The sequence below is a fragment of the Molothrus aeneus genome, chromosome 18 (genome assembly GCF_037042795.1).
Source record: "Molothrus aeneus isolate 106 chromosome 18, BPBGC_Maene_1.0, whole genome shotgun sequence".
NCBI lineage: Eukaryota > Metazoa > Chordata > Aves > Passeriformes > Icteridae > Molothrus > Molothrus aeneus.
The window spans coordinates 4,766,864-4,783,320 of record NC_089663.1 but is presented as its reverse complement, the minus strand read 5'-3'; the positions used below and the strand labels follow the sequence as shown (position 1 = coordinate 4,783,320).

The following is a 16,457-nucleotide window of genomic DNA, read 5'->3' as shown; positions in this document are numbered from 1 at the left end:
TCACCGTCAGCCACCCTGATCTCTTTTTCTTTTTTTTTTTTTTTTATTTTCTTACTCCCATACCATCCCTTCGCTTTGTCATTCATTTCTGCGGGTCTCTCCTTATTTATTTACTTCTGCGCCTCGCTTATTTATTTCAGGCAAAGAGGAGGCTAACAAGTAGCTGGAAGCACTGGCCAATATTTAACTAAGATGGCTGGCCATCAGGTCCCTTTTGTTTGCTTGCAAATTAATCATCCAGCGCGCAGTCGGCGCCAGGGTAGATTTATCACACACAGAAGGGGGAATGAGGCGGCCGAAGGGAGACAAAGACTGTTCGCACCTTCCCGCTTTTGATCTTAGATTAGTGCAGCCTCCCTTCATAATACGAGTCTCCGGGGGGCTTCGTCGGGGAGGTCACTCGGAACTGGCGGAAGTTTGCACGCCATTAGGCTAGACACTGGAATTGGAAATCATAAGCGGCAAACATTTTATTTTCTTGCGCGGGTGGGTGCGGAGCGCGGCGCAAGGTGCGGGGCAGGCGCGGAGGGCGGCAGCGACTCCGGTTCGTGCCGCGGCGCCGAGGGCGCGCTCCGGCGGGGCGGGCACGGGGCCCGGGGCGCGCCGGGGCAGGGGGCGGCAGCGCTTGTCCCGCGGGAGCCCGCGGGCACCTCCCGGTCGCCGTGAGACAGCGGCGGCCCTGTTGGGGTAAATTGCAGCAAACTTCTTGAGGCCGCCGGGCGTTTGCTGTGGACGCTGATAAAGGGAAGGCAGAGGCTTTGGGGGTTCCCACCGCGGCAGGACCCGAGAACCGGTTCCGAGCAGAGGTTGGAAAGACTCGCTCTCTTGATCGATAAGCAGCCGCACAGCGCAGCCGAGCGCTGCGCGGGTAACCAGGCTCCTGGCTTCGTGAAACACATCAGACTTCCCCCCCCCCCCCATCCTCTTTGAACGCATTACTCCCGCTTCCTTTCCTCCCTCCTCCTCTTTTCACCCCCACCCCCGACTAAAGGGGAGATATTTTGGTGCAAAGCGATCCTAGACGCTGGTTACTACAGGGACTTCACCAAGCTGGCGCCAAGCGCTCTTAACCATGTGCGTCAAAAATGCAATGTTAGAAGAGCTAATCACTTTAGAGGTTCCGCTCCCATCTGCGCGCAGCCAGCGCCGAGCCCCCGCGCTCCCCCGCTCCGCTCCCGGAGGATTATCCTCCCCTGTTTAAAGCAGGGTGGGGGGCGTCAGGAGATTCCCCCCTCCCTCCCCAGGGCAGGCGAGTGATTCGGCACCTCCCAGCGCTGGGATACCCTGCCTGACACGCGTGGGCGCTCCGAGCCCTGCATGCCCACGACACGCACGGTCCCAAGCCCCCTCTTGCTGCCCTGCACTGTCACACACCCATACCCAGCAGCACCCACCCCCCCCCCCCAAAAGGAATATATCTCCCCAGAAACTTCCCAGGAGGATCCTGCCCGGCTCTTCCCTCTCCGTGGGGTGGGATCAGACCCACGCGTGACTCCTTCCCCAGGGGGTGGCCGGCTCCTTGCGAGCCCGGGGTAACCCGGAGCTGGGCCCCCCCCGCCCGGCGCTGCCCGGCCCGGGCGCAGGGAAAGCCGCACTTCCCGTCTCCTCCCCGCGCACCTCGTGGAAGAGGAGGGGTGTGGGAGCGTAACCCTGTCGGCGCCGGTGCCAGCCGAGTGGCCTTAATCGGCAACGCCAAAGAAAGAAAGAAAGAAAAAAAAGGAATAATAAATACATTGAAATCTCATTTTTCCAGCCGCCTCCCGCTTCCCTGCGCGCACCCGCCTCGATCGGCAGCCGCCGGGGCCGGAGCTGAGCCAGGGGCGGCCGCCGCCCGCCCGCCGCAGCCTCCAGCCGCCCACCACAACAACAGCGGCGGCCGCGGCCGCTGGAGCAGCCGGAGCCGAGCTCCGAGCGGGGGAAGAGCCGCAGAGCCGCCCCCGAGCCCCGCAGCTCACCCCCCAGATTCGCGGGGGGAAGGAAAGCGCCCGGCTCCCGGCCCGGAGGTGTCGTTTAAAGAAAGCAACTTTGCCGGGGAGGGGACAAACGGCGCGGGGGCAGCGGCCGGGGGGTGACACCAGCGCGGCGGCTGCGGGGAGCGGCGGGGATGGGCGTGCGGAGCGGCGGCCTCCCGAGAGGGCTCCGGGCCGGGGGGGACACGGGGGGACCTCGCTACGGTACCGGCGGCGTTTGGGGAAGGGGGGGAACGCAGCTCCGGACCCCCCAGCGCCACGCGTGGAGCCCCCCCCGCTACCGGCGCTCGGGAAGCTCCTACCGGGGGAGAGCGGCCGGGCAGTGCCGGGGCTGCCGGGGCGGCGGGAGGCCGGGGCCGGGGGGCGAGGCGGCCCCCAGCACCCCCCTAGAGGCGGGCGCTGCCGGCCCCTTCCCTCCTCCCTCCCTGCTCCCTCCCCTCTGATCATGTTGACATATTCACACGGCCCGAAGTACTAGTGATGCTTTGCTGCAGCGTTACAGTTTCCGACACCTTCTTTTTATAACTCGGCGCTGTCCCCCTCCACCCGAGCTGTCAGAACCCCGCCTATGGAGCCTCACAATTGGTCCGAAAGCGTCAAAGAGCCAATCAAGGCGGCTCCAGCTCCCCTGTAACCCATAACACATCCCTACGATCGGGTGCACGCAGAGCACAGACTCACAGGGAATTCTCAGAGCCGAGAGGCTCCTTCTCCCTCTCTCTTCTCTCTCTTTCTCTTTTCCTCTCTTTCTCCCTCCCCCTTTTTTCTCTTCCTTTCTCTTTCCCTCTCACTTTCTCTCTCTTTTATAGAGACAACAGTATAATTCTGGCAGATTTTTTTTTAAGGCACAGCGAAAGAGAAAGAGAGGGGGAAAAATAAATTAAAAAAAAAAAAAGTAGGAGGGTGAAAGAAAGAAGAGATCCTGATGGAAATCAGGACACCCTGACCAGCTCCTACTTGGGGAGCGAGGAAGGCGAGGCGGAAACGAGATTTCCCTACAAGTTTTTGCTGCTGAAGGTTGCTCAGGAGCCTTCCTCGGCCGGCGAGGGGGGGTGGGTTTGTTTGCTTCTTTCTGCTTTCCCTCCTTCCCCAGCCTCTGCTCTGCAGCCTGACCGTACGGACGAAAGGTGGAGGGGTGGGGGGGAGGGGGAAGAGACCCAGCCACCCTAAAAGAAAACCCAGCTTCGAGCCGTCACCCTCCGCCACGGAAGAAGAGAAGAGGGATTGGGACTAAGAGAAAAAAAGAAGAAGAAGAAAAAAAAAGGATTTCAGTTTGTCCAGCTCTTCTGCGGCAACAGGAGCAGACAGCGAATCCGGTGGATTTTTTTTCTTCCCTTCTTCGGCGTTTCTTTTCCAGCACAAGGACTTCCACTCAGGAAAAAAACGCAAAGAACTAAAAAGCAAAACAAAGCCTCTGAGACAGAACACGACAAAAAGCAAGAGTAATAATGAACAATCCTGTTAATCCGCTGTCCCGAGGGCTGGGGATGTGCCCCGGCTCGGGAAGTTGTAGGCTGTAGAAGTTCTGCCTCTCCCTCATGTACTGTGCTGTTTAGAGCTTGTTACCCCCAACCCTTTTTTTTTTTTTTTTTTTTTTTGGTGCTTTATTGCTGTTATTGTTATTATCTTAATTTTTCTTCTTCGTGATGTGCTGTTAGAAACCACTCCGGGACTACTCCAGCAGTAGGAAGACCGAGGAGTGGAGTGGATGAATTTACCGATGAGAGATCCAGTAATCCCTGGGACAAGCATGGCTTATCATCCCTTTTTACCGCACCGGGCACCGGACTTTGCCATGAGCGCTGTGCTGGGGCATCAGCCTCCCTTCTTCCCGGCTCTGGCTTTGCCTCCCAACGGGGCAGCCGCCCTGTCCCTTCCCGGGGCTCTGGCTAAACCCATCATGGATCAGTTAGTGGGGGCTGCAGAGACTGGCATTCCCTTTTCTTCCCTGGGTCACCAGGCAGCAGCCCATCTGAGGCCTTTAAAAACTCTGGAGCCAGAAGAAGAGGTAGAAGACGATCCGAAAGTGCATCTGGAAGCTAAAGAGCTTTGGGAGCAATTCCATAAAAGAGGCACAGAGATGGTGATTACCAAATCGGGAAGGTAGGTCTGGGTCGGGGGTTCGTGCCTTTTCCCCCCCTCTGTCCCCCACCCCTCAGTCTCTGCACCCCAGCAGGGCAAGGCTCTCTCTCCTCCGTAAATTTCCTTTCACCTGCAGTTCTGGGAAGCTTTAGGCAGCTGAAGATCCGAGCCCGTCTGGGGCACCAGGCTGCCGGGAAAAGCCCAAGCGCGACCCGGCCCTGCTCAGCATGAGCGTGTGCAGGGGGTGAGAGGGTCCCTTCATGGTTCAGTAGCTTAATGCTTGCTGGAGAAGACTGGGAGCAGGAAGAAAATAATTTGGGGTTGGCAAAGGGGATGGCCTGGTTTTCAGCCTCGCTACACACAGTTTTTCTTCCTTAAGAAAGGGGAATGAAGGAAAAATCCTTCAGAGAGGCGTCTGGCTGCTGCTGGGGCAGGAGGGCAGATAGGCTCGGTGTGTCAGGCTGTGCCTCTCTCTGTGCTGGGATCTCGGCTGGGTTTGTGCTGGCTGGTTATGTCTGGAAATGTACAGAAAAGCTGACAAAACTCCCCAGCCGTCCTGCAGCCGCTGCAGGAGTGGCAGGGAAGGGTTTGCAGCTCCGCGCTGCCTGTCCCTGTATTTATGTAACCTTCACGTGGGAATGAATGAACACACACGGCGCGTCCACGCTCGGCATTTCTGCTTTTTATAGGTTTACCCGTCTGAAATCTCTCTCTATATTCGCTACTCATTGACATCTGGACTCTTTTACAACTCTACCCATTGCTGTGATGATACGTAGGGTGAAAACCTCCTTTGCACCCGGGTGTTTTTCTAAGGGGCTCTTTGAGAAACCTCCCAAACTCCCCTCATGTGATTTGCCAGGAGAATTACTCGAGGAAGCCACTCCTGAAAAGTCTTCTTAGATGGCCTTCAGCTGCCTTACTGGAGCTTCGCCTATTTGCAAGGCACCAGTTGCAGGCTACAGGCTCAGGGGAAAAAAAATAAATAGAAGCCCTTAAAAGCAGCAAGGAGAAAAAAAAAAAAATCTCCTCGCCCGTTTTACTGCTTTCCCGAAGTTTTTTCTGTTAATTGTGGTCAAAAGTTTTTGCGTGAAAGCCTCGGCCAGTATTAAGAGCTCTTACATGTTGCAAAGTCATGTGTTTCCTTTTAAGTTGAGATTTGCTGAATGCCAACCACTCGATATAATAAACAGCAAATTTGTGGTATCCTGTTGCAGTTTGGAGCCGGAGCTGGGAGCGGAGGGGAGCGGGGATTGCAGAGAACCCTGGGCACAGGGGGGATCCCCGGCTGGCCGGAGCACGGGGAGAGCCCCGGCAGCCACGCTGCCCTCGCTGGGGGTTTTTATTCTCGTCTGCGAAGTGTAAAACTCCGCACTTTATCGGGAGCCTGGGTTGTAATAGTTCAGACGATTTATTTTATCGGGGTGCGATCAGCTCCCATTTCTTTGTTTAGCAGGCAAAAAGGAAACTAATGAGAGATCAGAGAGCTCCAAATGGGCCTTTGCTGTTTAGGAATGGCAGAGAGAGGTAGGCGCCTGCTGATTTCTAGGGAATGTGTACCTTTCCCATCCAGGGACCATTTTCTCCTGCAACTTTTAAGCATTTGAGAAACCTTTTCGCTGGGGGCGGGAGGGGGGGGGGGGGCGGAGGAGAGGAAACCTCTTTTTGCTGGACACAGACTTACTCTGCTGCTTTTGAGAGCTGAAGAAGTCGCTTGGTAGACACGCTACCAAAATCCAGAAGCTTATTTAAACGCTGTAATTAATTTCATTTTATTTTTCTCTTGTCTTTTCTTCCCCCCACTTCCTCCCTCCCCCCTCTGCCCATAGGAGAATGTTTCCTCCATTTAAAGTGAGATGCACTGGACTGGATAAAAAGGCCAAGTACATTTTATTGATGGATATTGTGGCGGCTGATGATTGTAGGTACAAATTCCATAATTCCCGGTGGATGGTAGCCGGCAAGGCTGACCCTGAAATGCCAAAGAGAATGTACATCCACCCGGACAGCCCGGCCACCGGCGAACAATGGATGTCCAAAGTCGTCACCTTTCACAAGCTGAAGCTCACTAACAACATCTCTGACAAGCACGGATTTGTGAGTGCCTTTTACACCTTCCTTTGCCCCCCTTTTCCCCTCCCTCGCCCCTGGCCGGAGCAGAGGCTCCCGGGGGGTGTGCCCGGAGCTCGGCGGCTGCTCGGCCGGGCAGGTCCCGCTGGCAGCTCCGGCGGACGGCCGAAATGAGGGGAAAACGGGGCAGAAAGACCTTCCCACGCACCCGGGGACGGGCATCTGGCCGGGTTATAACACTCCTTGATTTTTCCTCCTGCTGGGGTCAGGATTAAAGCCTGGAGTTTGCTCTGTAACCTCCCCGTGCCATACAGCGTTAACTTTAGCGATACATTTCCAGCGCAGCGCAACTCGATATTTCTCAGAGCTGCGGTGACTTTATATATCTATATATATTTTTAATAAAGTCGATCGCACTTTCTAAGCGTAGGAAAACGATATGCATATGTGTATAAAGGGCTTAAAGGCCTAAGTACGCAAACGTTTAAATCTATATTAATCTGGATAATGTAAAGCAAGCCGGAGTGAAAATAAACAGGGACCAAAAGCAGAGGTCAAGTTGCCCATTCATGTCTATCCACTCCTTTACATTTACCGGGTGTGCAGAGATAAAAACTTACCCTGAGAGTGAAATCAAACAAACCTGCTGATAAGTGCTCTGTCGATCCTGGCCATTTCTTTCTATTCCTGGGAAAGCCTCCGCCTCGGAGCCGGGGCTCGCTGGTGGTGGCCGCGGCCAAGGGATCTCTAATGTGCCGAAGATTGCATTTGCTGCTGTGATTTGATTAGACGATACATTTTTGCCGTTCGCAGAAGGCCTTAAGTGAATTGGGGCACGCAATTAGACCGAGCCGAGGCTCTCGTGGTGGTGTTGCAACTGTAGCTGTTGCTCCTGCTTTACTTGATTTTATTTTATTTTTTTACACTTTGAAATCAAAAGACATTGCTGCCGGAGCCCAAACAGGTTCTCCCCCTCTCCGAGCAGAGCTCTGAGGGGATTCCCCCCTCTCTCCTCTCCTTGAGAGGTCCAGCGAGAGCCTAACCCGGGCGAGCTGGAGCTGTCAGTACTTTTAGTTGGATGCTGCGAGGCGTGTGCGTGTGTTTGGAGTGTGCTTGGCGGGGAGGAGGAGTGAGGGGAGGAAGGAGAGGGAAGGCAAATTAGCAAGAGAAAGTGCCGATGGCTGGGGAAATGCTGCTCCTGCTGACCGTCTTCTTTCCCCCCTCCTGCCCTCTCTGCTGCCGGCCGCTGCCCCCCCCAGACCATTTTAAACTCCATGCACAAGTACCAGCCCCGGTTCCACATCGTCCGAGCCAACGATATCCTCAAGCTTCCTTACAGCACGTTCAGGACCTACGTTTTCCCGGAGACTGAATTCATCGCAGTGACCGCATACCAGAATGATAAGGTAAGGAGATTAAGAGAGGATTTGTTTTACGTGTTTTGGCTTTTAAGAGAACTTTTACTCTGCATTGTTCCCTTAAAACTCACGAAGCCCATCCTGCTCTTCTCTCTCTTTCTCTCCCCCTTCATCTTTTCCCCCAAAACCTCCTTGATCCAACTTCGGGGAAGGCGCTGGGGGAGGGGGTCGAGCACTCTCCTAATACCGACCTCGGGGAAGGCAATTAAAAGGAGGGAGGACTTGGGGTGAGGGGGGAGATTGTTTAGGGGTTTTCTACCATTTTTTTTCCTCCCCAGTATGAGGAAAGGGATGGGGTGGGGTTTGCTGCTCTTAGTGTGGATTTAATCTAAGATGCATCAGGGAAAAAAAAAATTAATAAAAAAGACTCGGCTCCGTGTGTCGAAAGACAGAGCGGGGAGAGCAGCGGGGCTGAGATTTTGTAATTCTTCCTGGCCTTTGTGCTGTTTTAGCTCCTTTAACAGCAATTGGCAATAAGGCTGGAGCGCACGTCTGGTTCCTATTATTATTATATTATGATATTTTTTTTTGCATCCTGCAGTGTTTTACTATTTTTTGTGGTGCAGAAATATGCTCTGGTCAGAGAGGGGTATCTCGCTTGAATTTAGCTGGAAGGGCTGAAAAAGCCCGTGTGAGAAAGTTTTGCAGCGCTGCAAATGCTGCCTTTCCATTGCTGCTGGTTTATTGTCGCTTGCGATGAAGGTGGTATATTCGGGAGAGTGGCAAACGGCGAATTTACGATTATTAAGTCAAGTGGAAGGAAGGGAAGGAGCCAAAAAAGGGGCTTTGATTTTTTTTGTTGTCTGTGAATTACAACTTTGCGCTCGCCTTGAGCGCAGAGGTTCTGGATGCGCAGCGCCGCTCGCCGCAGCTCCCCTGTGCCCCTCTCTGCCCCTCTCATCCTTCACCGTAAAAAAATCGGGGGTGAAAAGGGGGGGTCTGTACCCTTCTGCCCTCGGTCTCCAAAAAACCGCTTCCCCCTCGGGGCTCGGGTTTTTTTCCTCTCTCTCTGCACCCAGGCACTTGCAAGGAAACTGAAAGAAAATGGGTGTACAGAGAGTAGACTTTGCTTTGGGACTTATCAGCAGGGCTGGCCGGCCCGCTCTATCAGCTGGGGGCGGCAGGGTTGAAGGACAGAAATGAGCATATTTGTGTGATTGCCATGAAATCGGCTGGGAAGCGGCGTGCGGAAGCGGCGGGGAGCCCTCGCTGGGCGCGGGGGGAGCAGAAGGCACGGCCGGGAGCACCTGGATTAAAAGTCCCGCTGGTTTTAGCAGTGGGGTTTTCCTGCTCCCTCCTGCTCCCTCCTGCTCCCGTGTGTGCGGCGGGGAGCCTGACTCGGGAGCCAGGGCCGCTCCTGCCCGCACTCGGGGTTTCCTTCTCGGGGTCATCCTCTGCTCCTAAATTGGGGATCGCTGTGCTTGCAGCCCGGCCCGAGACCGGGAATGGAGCGGTGGGGAGGCGGCGTTCCCATTGCCACCGCTCGCATCCTGTTCACATTCCGGCCGGGCTGTGAATTCGGCTCCGTGCACCGTAGGCACGGGCACCCGGCATTGCGGGATGCCCCGCACCCCCCATCCCTCCCAACAGCCCTTCCTGAACCCCGAGGAAACCCAAACCAAAAAACTTCCACACACAACCCCCCAAAAAATATGAGCTGGCTCCTGGCAACCCTGGCGCCCCAACACACATGGAGCATAATGCGATTATATAAAGTATTTTATTATAGCGAGGGGGTGGGTATGATTCCTTTGCGGTTTAATTATGGTATTTAAAGAGTTTTAAGCACAGGCATAACTTGCATGGATCTCATTGCATGGCTCAATTAATTCCGATGTGGTGGCAGCAACACGGGGCTCTTTCATTGCCACCACGGTCTAGGTCACCGGCCAGCCCGGTGGGGGATTGGGGGTGAGCTGCCTCCAAACAGCTTGGAAAACACATGGATTCACCCAAAATCCAGGGACCTTTGCCCCCTGCCCTGTCCTACTCCTGCCAGCACTAGGGGAACTGGGAAGAGTGGGGTTTGCTGTTGTTTTATAACACAAAAATCTCCTTATTCTGCCCCAACCCCTTGGCTATTTTTTTTTCTCTCTATCCTATAGATCACACAATTAAAAATTGACAACAACCCCTTTGCCAAAGGTTTTCGGGACACCGGGAATGGAAGGAGGGAAAAGAGGTGAGTCTGGCTCGATTCTGTACAGGCGCCTCGTTTGGTTTGCATGTGTTAAGCTCAGAACACGAGCAGAGGTCAAAATCACCTTGCCTTGCCTCCAAACCACACTTCCCCCCGCCAAAATCCATAAGGATCTTGGCGTTAATAGCGTCAAACGGATTGCATGGGAATTCTTTCCTGCTTTCCACGTTTAGTTTTCACGTCACAGGGGATGACTGGCCAAAGGGAGTGCAGTACATTGAGCAAATATTGCTAGAGAAAAGCTTTCCCTTACAAATTTGAGAGGGAATATTACAGTGTAGTTTGGATGTGGGACTGGAGAAGAGGGACAAGTGAGGGCTGAGCTCTGCTTGAATCTCCTCTGGCATTTTTCTGGGGATTGCCTGGAAAAGAGTAAAATGGAGGAGAAACACAGAAATGAACTGTTTGGACAGAGGTATCTCATGAATATGGAAGTAATTAATGATAGAAGATTCTTTATTTTTTCCAAAAGCAGCAGGACAGTGTTTGTGCCCCAGGTAGGCAGACAGAACTGTTTATAATGGGACTTGAGACTTTTATTTTTAATATAAGGAGAAAATACAGGGAGAAAAAAGGGACAATTTTTTCCTTTAATGGGGGATATGTCTGTTTTGTTGTGTTACAGGAGACAAGATATTTTAGCCATTTGCACAGGGGGTTAGATAATGAATAAATAGATCTGTTTCTCTTTTTTCAAACAAACAACAAAATAAAAAGGTGGGGAAAACGTGGTGTAAACCAAGAAGCCTCTCTCCGTGCCCAGCACACACACAAACATGCACACGCCAGCTCCTCTTGTCCATCAGTGTGAAAATAAAGCCAGCGCTGGAGCCACAGGACGGAAATGATTTCTAATTTCTCTAAATATAAATAGATTTTTTACTCCGGGTTAATTGTTGGTGAAAAGATTACATAAAGTGCCTAACAAAATAACCACTTCCTAGCAATCTTAGCAACCATTACGATGGCTCATATCTCTGGAACATCCTTGCCTTTTAAAAGCTAATCTCCAGGGAATGCTTCCCTCTCCCCTCCGCCCCTTGTCTTTAATATCAGCCCTCGCTGAGGAGCTGCTCACGCTTCCAAGAAATCTCCTCTCATTAGCAGCCAAGCCCTGCCTGCCAGAAACGCGCTCTCCTCCTCGAGGGGACCGTGGCTCTGAATTCCCCCGTGCTCCTGGTGCCCCGATGGGAGCTGCAGGAGGGGCTGGGGAGCAGGGGGGGTCCCGGGGGGCTCTGGGGACCCTCTCCCAGCGGGTTCTGTGCCCGCAGGAAGCAGCTGACCCTGCAGTCCATGCGGGTGTACGATGAGAGGCAGAAGAAGGAGAATCCCACCTCGGACGAGTCGTCCAATGAGCAGACGGCCTTCAAGTGCTTTGCCCAGTCCTCCTGTCCTGCCGTGCCTGCCGTAGGCACCTCCAGCCTCAAAGGTGAGAGCTGTGGCCCCTGGTCTCCTCTGGGAGAGCCTGGGTGCCCGCTCTGTGGTGGCAAATCCTGGCCTGCACCACTGCCCTCTGGCTCTGGCCTGTTTTACTTCCTCCCTTTTTTCCTTACCTCTTCCCTTCTTTTCTCATGTTTTGTCTCTTTGCTCTCTTCTCTCTATTCTTTCTCTCTTTAGTTTTTCTGCCCTCTCTTTCCTTCTTTCCCTCGCTCTTCTTCTTGTTTCCTTTCTTTTTTTTCTTTCCCTCTCCTCCCTTCTCCCCCTTCACTCTCCTCTCTCTGCCTTCCTCACTCTTCCTCTCCCTCTCCCTCTCCCCCCCAGCCTCCCTTTCCCCTTGCTGCACATTCATCCCTCCCCTCTTTGGTTCAGAAAGGAGCCAGCTCCGAGTCAAGGGAGCAAAGACAGACCACGGGGCAAAAGTTCAAAACTGGAGTCACTCCATTAATATCCCTCACTGAATCTGTTACTAGAGGAAGGATCTTTCCCCTGGATACAGTCGCGAACTTTGTTATAGAAAAGTCACCCTGGGTTTCTCCGTGCGGGGTTGGGAGCTGTCTGCAGCTCTCTCGTATGTATTAATCCATCCCGGGCCGGGGGGGCAGGGGGAGGAGGAAACAACCTCCTTTTTGTAGTTGCTTTACTCGTTTTTTTTCAAGGCCTGCCGAGCTGAGGGGAGGGGAGCCGGGAGGGGACCCGAAAAGCAAAGCAGAGCTTCGCACCTGGGGCGCTGAAATTAGGAGATGAAGTGCAGAGGAATCCAGGGAAGCCGTGTGCATGTGTTTGGGGAGAAGGGGGGCCTAGGGCGTGATGAAGACGGCTGCGGGATGTCTCTGTGAGCCTTTGCAAAGTTTGCCCGTTGAAAGGGATGAAAACTTTGGAAAACTTTGTAGGAGACTCATCCCCAAGGCCCTCCAGCCCTGTCCCGAGGTTGCTGCTGTCCCGTTCCTCCTCTACCCCCGCTGCATCCGGGGAGGGAAGGGGGGGTCCCTGGGGGCTCCGGCAGCCCCGGGGAGCTCCGGGGAGCAGAGCTGCTGGCCCCGGGCCCGCCCGGCTGGGGGGTCGCTCCTCTGGGCCGCTGCTCTGTTTCGCAGCCAAATTCGCTGCGTTGTGAAAAACTCGGGCTGGCTTGGACGGGGCGGGCGGTGGGAGCCGGGGGCTGTATTTATTTATATAATAATAAAGAAAGGGAAGGATTTCCACACAAACCTCTGGCCGGCCAGGAAGCGTCTCTGCCCCCTCTCCCAGCCCGGTGGGGATTTCGGGATGTGCAGTGCCGGATCCCAGCCCCGGGCCCCCTTTGTCTTGCAGATCTCTGCCCCAGCGAGGGAGACAGCGATGCAGACAGCAAAGACGATCCCTTGCTAGAAGGAAACGAGTCGGGCAAAATCAGCACGACCACCGCCGCCACCCCAGCGCCGGCCAGCTCCGCTGCCACCGCGGGGGACGACCCCCGGGACAAGGGCGGCAGCCCCTCCAAAAGCCACTTCTTCCCCGGGGACTCGGCAGGGAGTCGGAGCCGAGAGAGGACTGAGAAAGCCCCTCCGGACTCCCGGCACAGCCCGGCTACCATCTCTTCCAGCACCCGGGGGGGAAGCCTGAGCGGCGAGGAACTGAAAAGCCCCCTCAGGGATGGCCCCAAAGTAGATGAGAACCGACTGCTGGGGAAAGAGCCCTTCACCCCCCTGACGGTCCAAACCGACAGCACGGCCCACCTGAGCCAGGGACACTTGCAGAACCTCGGCTTTCCCCCTGCCCTGGCCGGCCAGCAGTTCTTCAACCCGCTGGGGAACGGGCACCCGCTGCTGCTGCACCCCGGGCAGTTTGCCATGGGGGGAGCCTTCTCGGGCATGGCCGCGGGCATGGGGCCCCTCCTCGCCACCGTCTCGGGGGCGTCCGCCGGGGTCTCGGGACTGGACAACACGGTCATGGCCACGGCGGCGGCCCAGGGACTCTCGGGAGCATCGGCGGCTGCTTTGCCTTTCCATCTGCAGCAGCACGTCCTGGCTTCACAGGTACCGCGTTCCTCCCGCGCCGCCCCTCCGGGCCGGGGGGCTCCGAGCCTGGGGCCGGGGGGGGGGCAGCGGGCACCTCCTTTAAATTCCCCGCGTCCGTGTCCCCCCCAGAGCCCCTCTCGGGGCCGGTCACAGGGCCTGGCAGCAGGTCGGAGGAGGGAAAGCTGTGGGCGGGGAGGGTGGCCCAGCGTGATCTCCCTGAGCTCTCCCACCCTCCCCGCTGTCCTCCAGAGCCCCGGGACGCGTCCCGGCCCGCGGAGCGGAGCCGCTGTCGGGGGGGATGTGCCCGGGGCTGCCCTGCGGAGCGGGAGGGGGGGCTGGACCTGCGGGTAAAGGGCGCAAGAGAATCTCCCGGTGCGGGGGGAGAGTGGGGGAGAGACCCCACGGCCATTTGGCCCCCGGTGGGAGCGGGGCCGTGCAGGGCAGAGCCCGGGCAGGGTGTGCCCCATCGCCCCCGTGTTTCTGGCCGGGGCAGCGGGAGCACAGCTCTCACCCCCGGCAGCTGCGTGCGCGGGGCAGCACCTGGTGCCGTGCGGGCCGGTAACCCTTTCCTCTCTCTCCTCCCCTCCCGCAGGGCCTGGCCATGTCTCCCTTCGGCAGCCTTTTCCCCTACCCCTACACCTACATGGCAGCGGCGGCCGCCGCCTCCAGCGCCGCTTCCAGCTCGGTGCACCGGCACCCGTTCCTGAGCGCCGTGCGGCCGCGGCTCCGCTACAGCCCCTACCCGCTGCCCGTGCCGCTGTCGGACGGCAGCAGCCTCCTCACCACCGCCCTGCCCGGCCTGGCCGCCGGCTCCGGAGAGGCCAAGGCGGGCGGGCTGAGCGCCAGCCCCGGCTCCGTGCCCCTGGACTCCGCCTCGGACCTCACCAGCCGCTCCTCCACGCTCTCGTCCGGCTCCGTGTCCCTGTCCCCCAAGCTGGGCGCGGACAAGGAGGCGGCCACCAGCGAACTGCAGAACATCCAGCGCCTGGTCAGCGGGCTCGACCCCAAGCAGGACAGATCCCGCAGCGGCTCCCCGTAACCCCCCGGCCTCCGGGAGCTCATTTCAAATCCGTCTCGCAGTGCACTTTGTTTGAAAGAAACCACATCCTCCACCCCGCGAGTGTTTGTTTTTTACCCCCTTCTTTATTTTGGTTTTTTTTTTCCTTCCGACTTATATTTTTGTTTTTGTTTTTGTTTTTTAACATATAAAATCCCGCGGCGTTTAGCAACAAAAAGGTATCTGGTGGAGCAGGGAAAAAAGGGTCGGGGATGGGGGAGTGCTGGGTCGGAGGCTCCTCACGGGGATCGAGGCACCGGTGGGGTTTGTGGCATCCTCCTTTAATTTTCTTTTTTACCAGTGTAAAAAAAAAAATAAAACCCAAAACCAAAACACACCGGAAAAAAAAAGAGAAAAAAAAAGAGAAAAAAAAAAAACTAAAAGAAAAAATAAAACAAAAAAAATCAAACAAACTTATGAATAAAAATAAAGTAAGAGAAGTGATTTTTTTTCTCTCCGAAAAAAAGTGTGTAACTAACTCACGTATTGGTTCTTCAACAGTTGTTTCCTGGGCGGGTTGTTGACCACAACCCCCTTAGTCGATATTAAGGGAAGCTGTGTGTTTAAAATATTATTGTGATGTCTGAGAGCCAGTTGGTGGCTTTTTTTTTTTTTTTTGCATGTTCCAGAGTAGTCTGCTTTTTTTTTTTTTTTCAGGGGGGGTGGTGATATTTTTTATTTCAGTGGGGTTTTGTTGTTTATTTTTAATGCTCGTTTCAAATCCCAGGGAAAAAAATTATTATTAATAATAATAAAAACAAAAATAAGACCTTTGTCCCTCTACCTTAAACATCCTCCCTTGTAGCAACAAAAATAAGACGTGTAGTTGGAAAGAAAAAAAAAAGTGAATTTATTTTATCTAAAAACCTCTGTAGCTTGACTGTAGATTTATCACAGCTTTCCCTCTTTAATTGTATATGCAATAACAAGGTTTAACATACTGAGAAGAAGAAAAGAGTGGACACTATTATTAAAACAAAGTATTTATGTAATTATTTGATAACTCTTGTAAATACGTGGAATATGAATACTCGAAATTAAACTTTAATTTATTGACATTGTACATATCTCTGTAAATACGACTGCAGCGGTGTTCTTTTTTTTCCTTCTGTTTTTATTTTTAGTCGTTTTCATTTCAAGTTGGTAATTCCTTTAAACATAGATCCCGACCCAGAGGAGAAATTCCCCCATTTGTGAGGGCTCCGTTTCTAAATCAGAGCTCAGCCCAGGAAAACCTCGTCCTTCGGTCAAGGAGTCGAATGCAAAAGGCAAAGCAGAAAGAAACCAAATTATTCAAAGACCTTAAAAAAATCAAAGAGAGAAAAAGACAAAGCAGTGTGCCATGGTGGCTTTTAATCCTCGATTTCTTCGGTGTTCAAAATGTCAACAACCACAAAATTATATATGTTTATACACGACAACAGGCTTCTCCAGTGGCTTGAGAGAAAAAAAAAAATGGTGAAGATTCTAGGATTTTCTGTACTTTATTATTTTTGCCCGTTTCCTCAGTGCATCAGAAAACAACCCCGCAATGGAGTTTCACTACTGTGCTTATTGTTGTCTTTGTTTGAGTGAGTGCATATTTTCTTGGGTTGAAAGTCAGGTGCTCAGAGCTGGTTCAAAGAAAAAAAAAATGAAGGTATATTTTGTGTTATATAAATGTTGAGAAGTTCTTGCTATTTTTTTTTCTGTAATTCCCCCCCCCCCCTTTTAAAAGTCACTGAAGTTTCAATAAATTTTTATTGAAATGTCTTGGGCGTACTGTGAAATGCCTTCACCCCAACCCTCCCCGAAGTGCCTGGGAGGATGGAGGGGTTGAAAGATATATATCCCTCTTCTGCCTTTCTCCTCCACCCCCTTTCCCGTTCCCAATATTAAGATATTTCTCCTGCAAGGAGCTAGTACGAACCAGTCGAGATTGTGTCATTGGAATTGTTGGGGGGGAAGGACGAGTTTTAAGCAAGCTGTTTAATGTACCTTTTCCGTCTTTATCCCTCTCGCTTTTAAAGTCGATCCAGAGGCTACTAAAGTCACCCCTTTTAATGGAACAATATTAAGTGGCGTTTGAAAAGTTAATGAGAAAGGCTCAGCTATGCTTTTATCTGTCATAAATTAATAACGCAAAAGTGAAGAATTAGAGAATAGATTGGTTAAATTTTAATGCAGAGCCCTCCTTCAAAGTTTCCAGGTAAAGTGCTCAGGAGTTGATGCTGCTGCTGGGCTCGT

The 16,457-nt window shown here is 53.7% G+C and overlaps 1 protein-coding gene across 1 annotated transcript; it reads left to right on the top strand.

The window, feature by feature from the left end:
- Positions 1–3,625: 3,625 nt before the first annotated feature.
- On the top strand, positions 3,626–14,518 carry TBX3 (T-box transcription factor 3). The gene is made up of 7 exons (XM_066562207.1): positions 3,626–4,073; positions 5,882–6,149; positions 7,382–7,528; positions 9,646–9,722; positions 11,012–11,169; positions 12,489–13,192; positions 13,767–14,518. Exons 1-7 carry the CDS (start codon positions 3,679–3,681, stop codon positions 14,211–14,213), a joined length of 2,196 nt encoding a protein of 731 aa, XP_066418304.1. The 5' UTR covers positions 3,626–3,678; the 3' UTR covers positions 14,214–14,518.
- Positions 14,519–16,457: the final 1,939 nt, after the last annotated feature.

Bases quoted from the DNA above. Each gene is read 5' to 3' on its own strand.
- TBX3 (XM_066562207.1), top strand. From the start codon at position 3,679: ATGAATTTACCGATGAGAGATCCAGTAATCCCTGGGACAAGCATGGCT. The intron at 4,074-5,881 runs GTAGGTCTGGGT...CTCTGCCCATAG, and splicing joins GTGATTACCAAATCGGGAAG to GAGAATGTTTCCTCCATTTA. The intron at 9,723-11,011 runs GTGAGTCTGGCT...CTGTGCCCGCAG, and splicing joins AATGGAAGGAGGGAAAAGAG to GAAGCAGCTGACCCTGCAGT.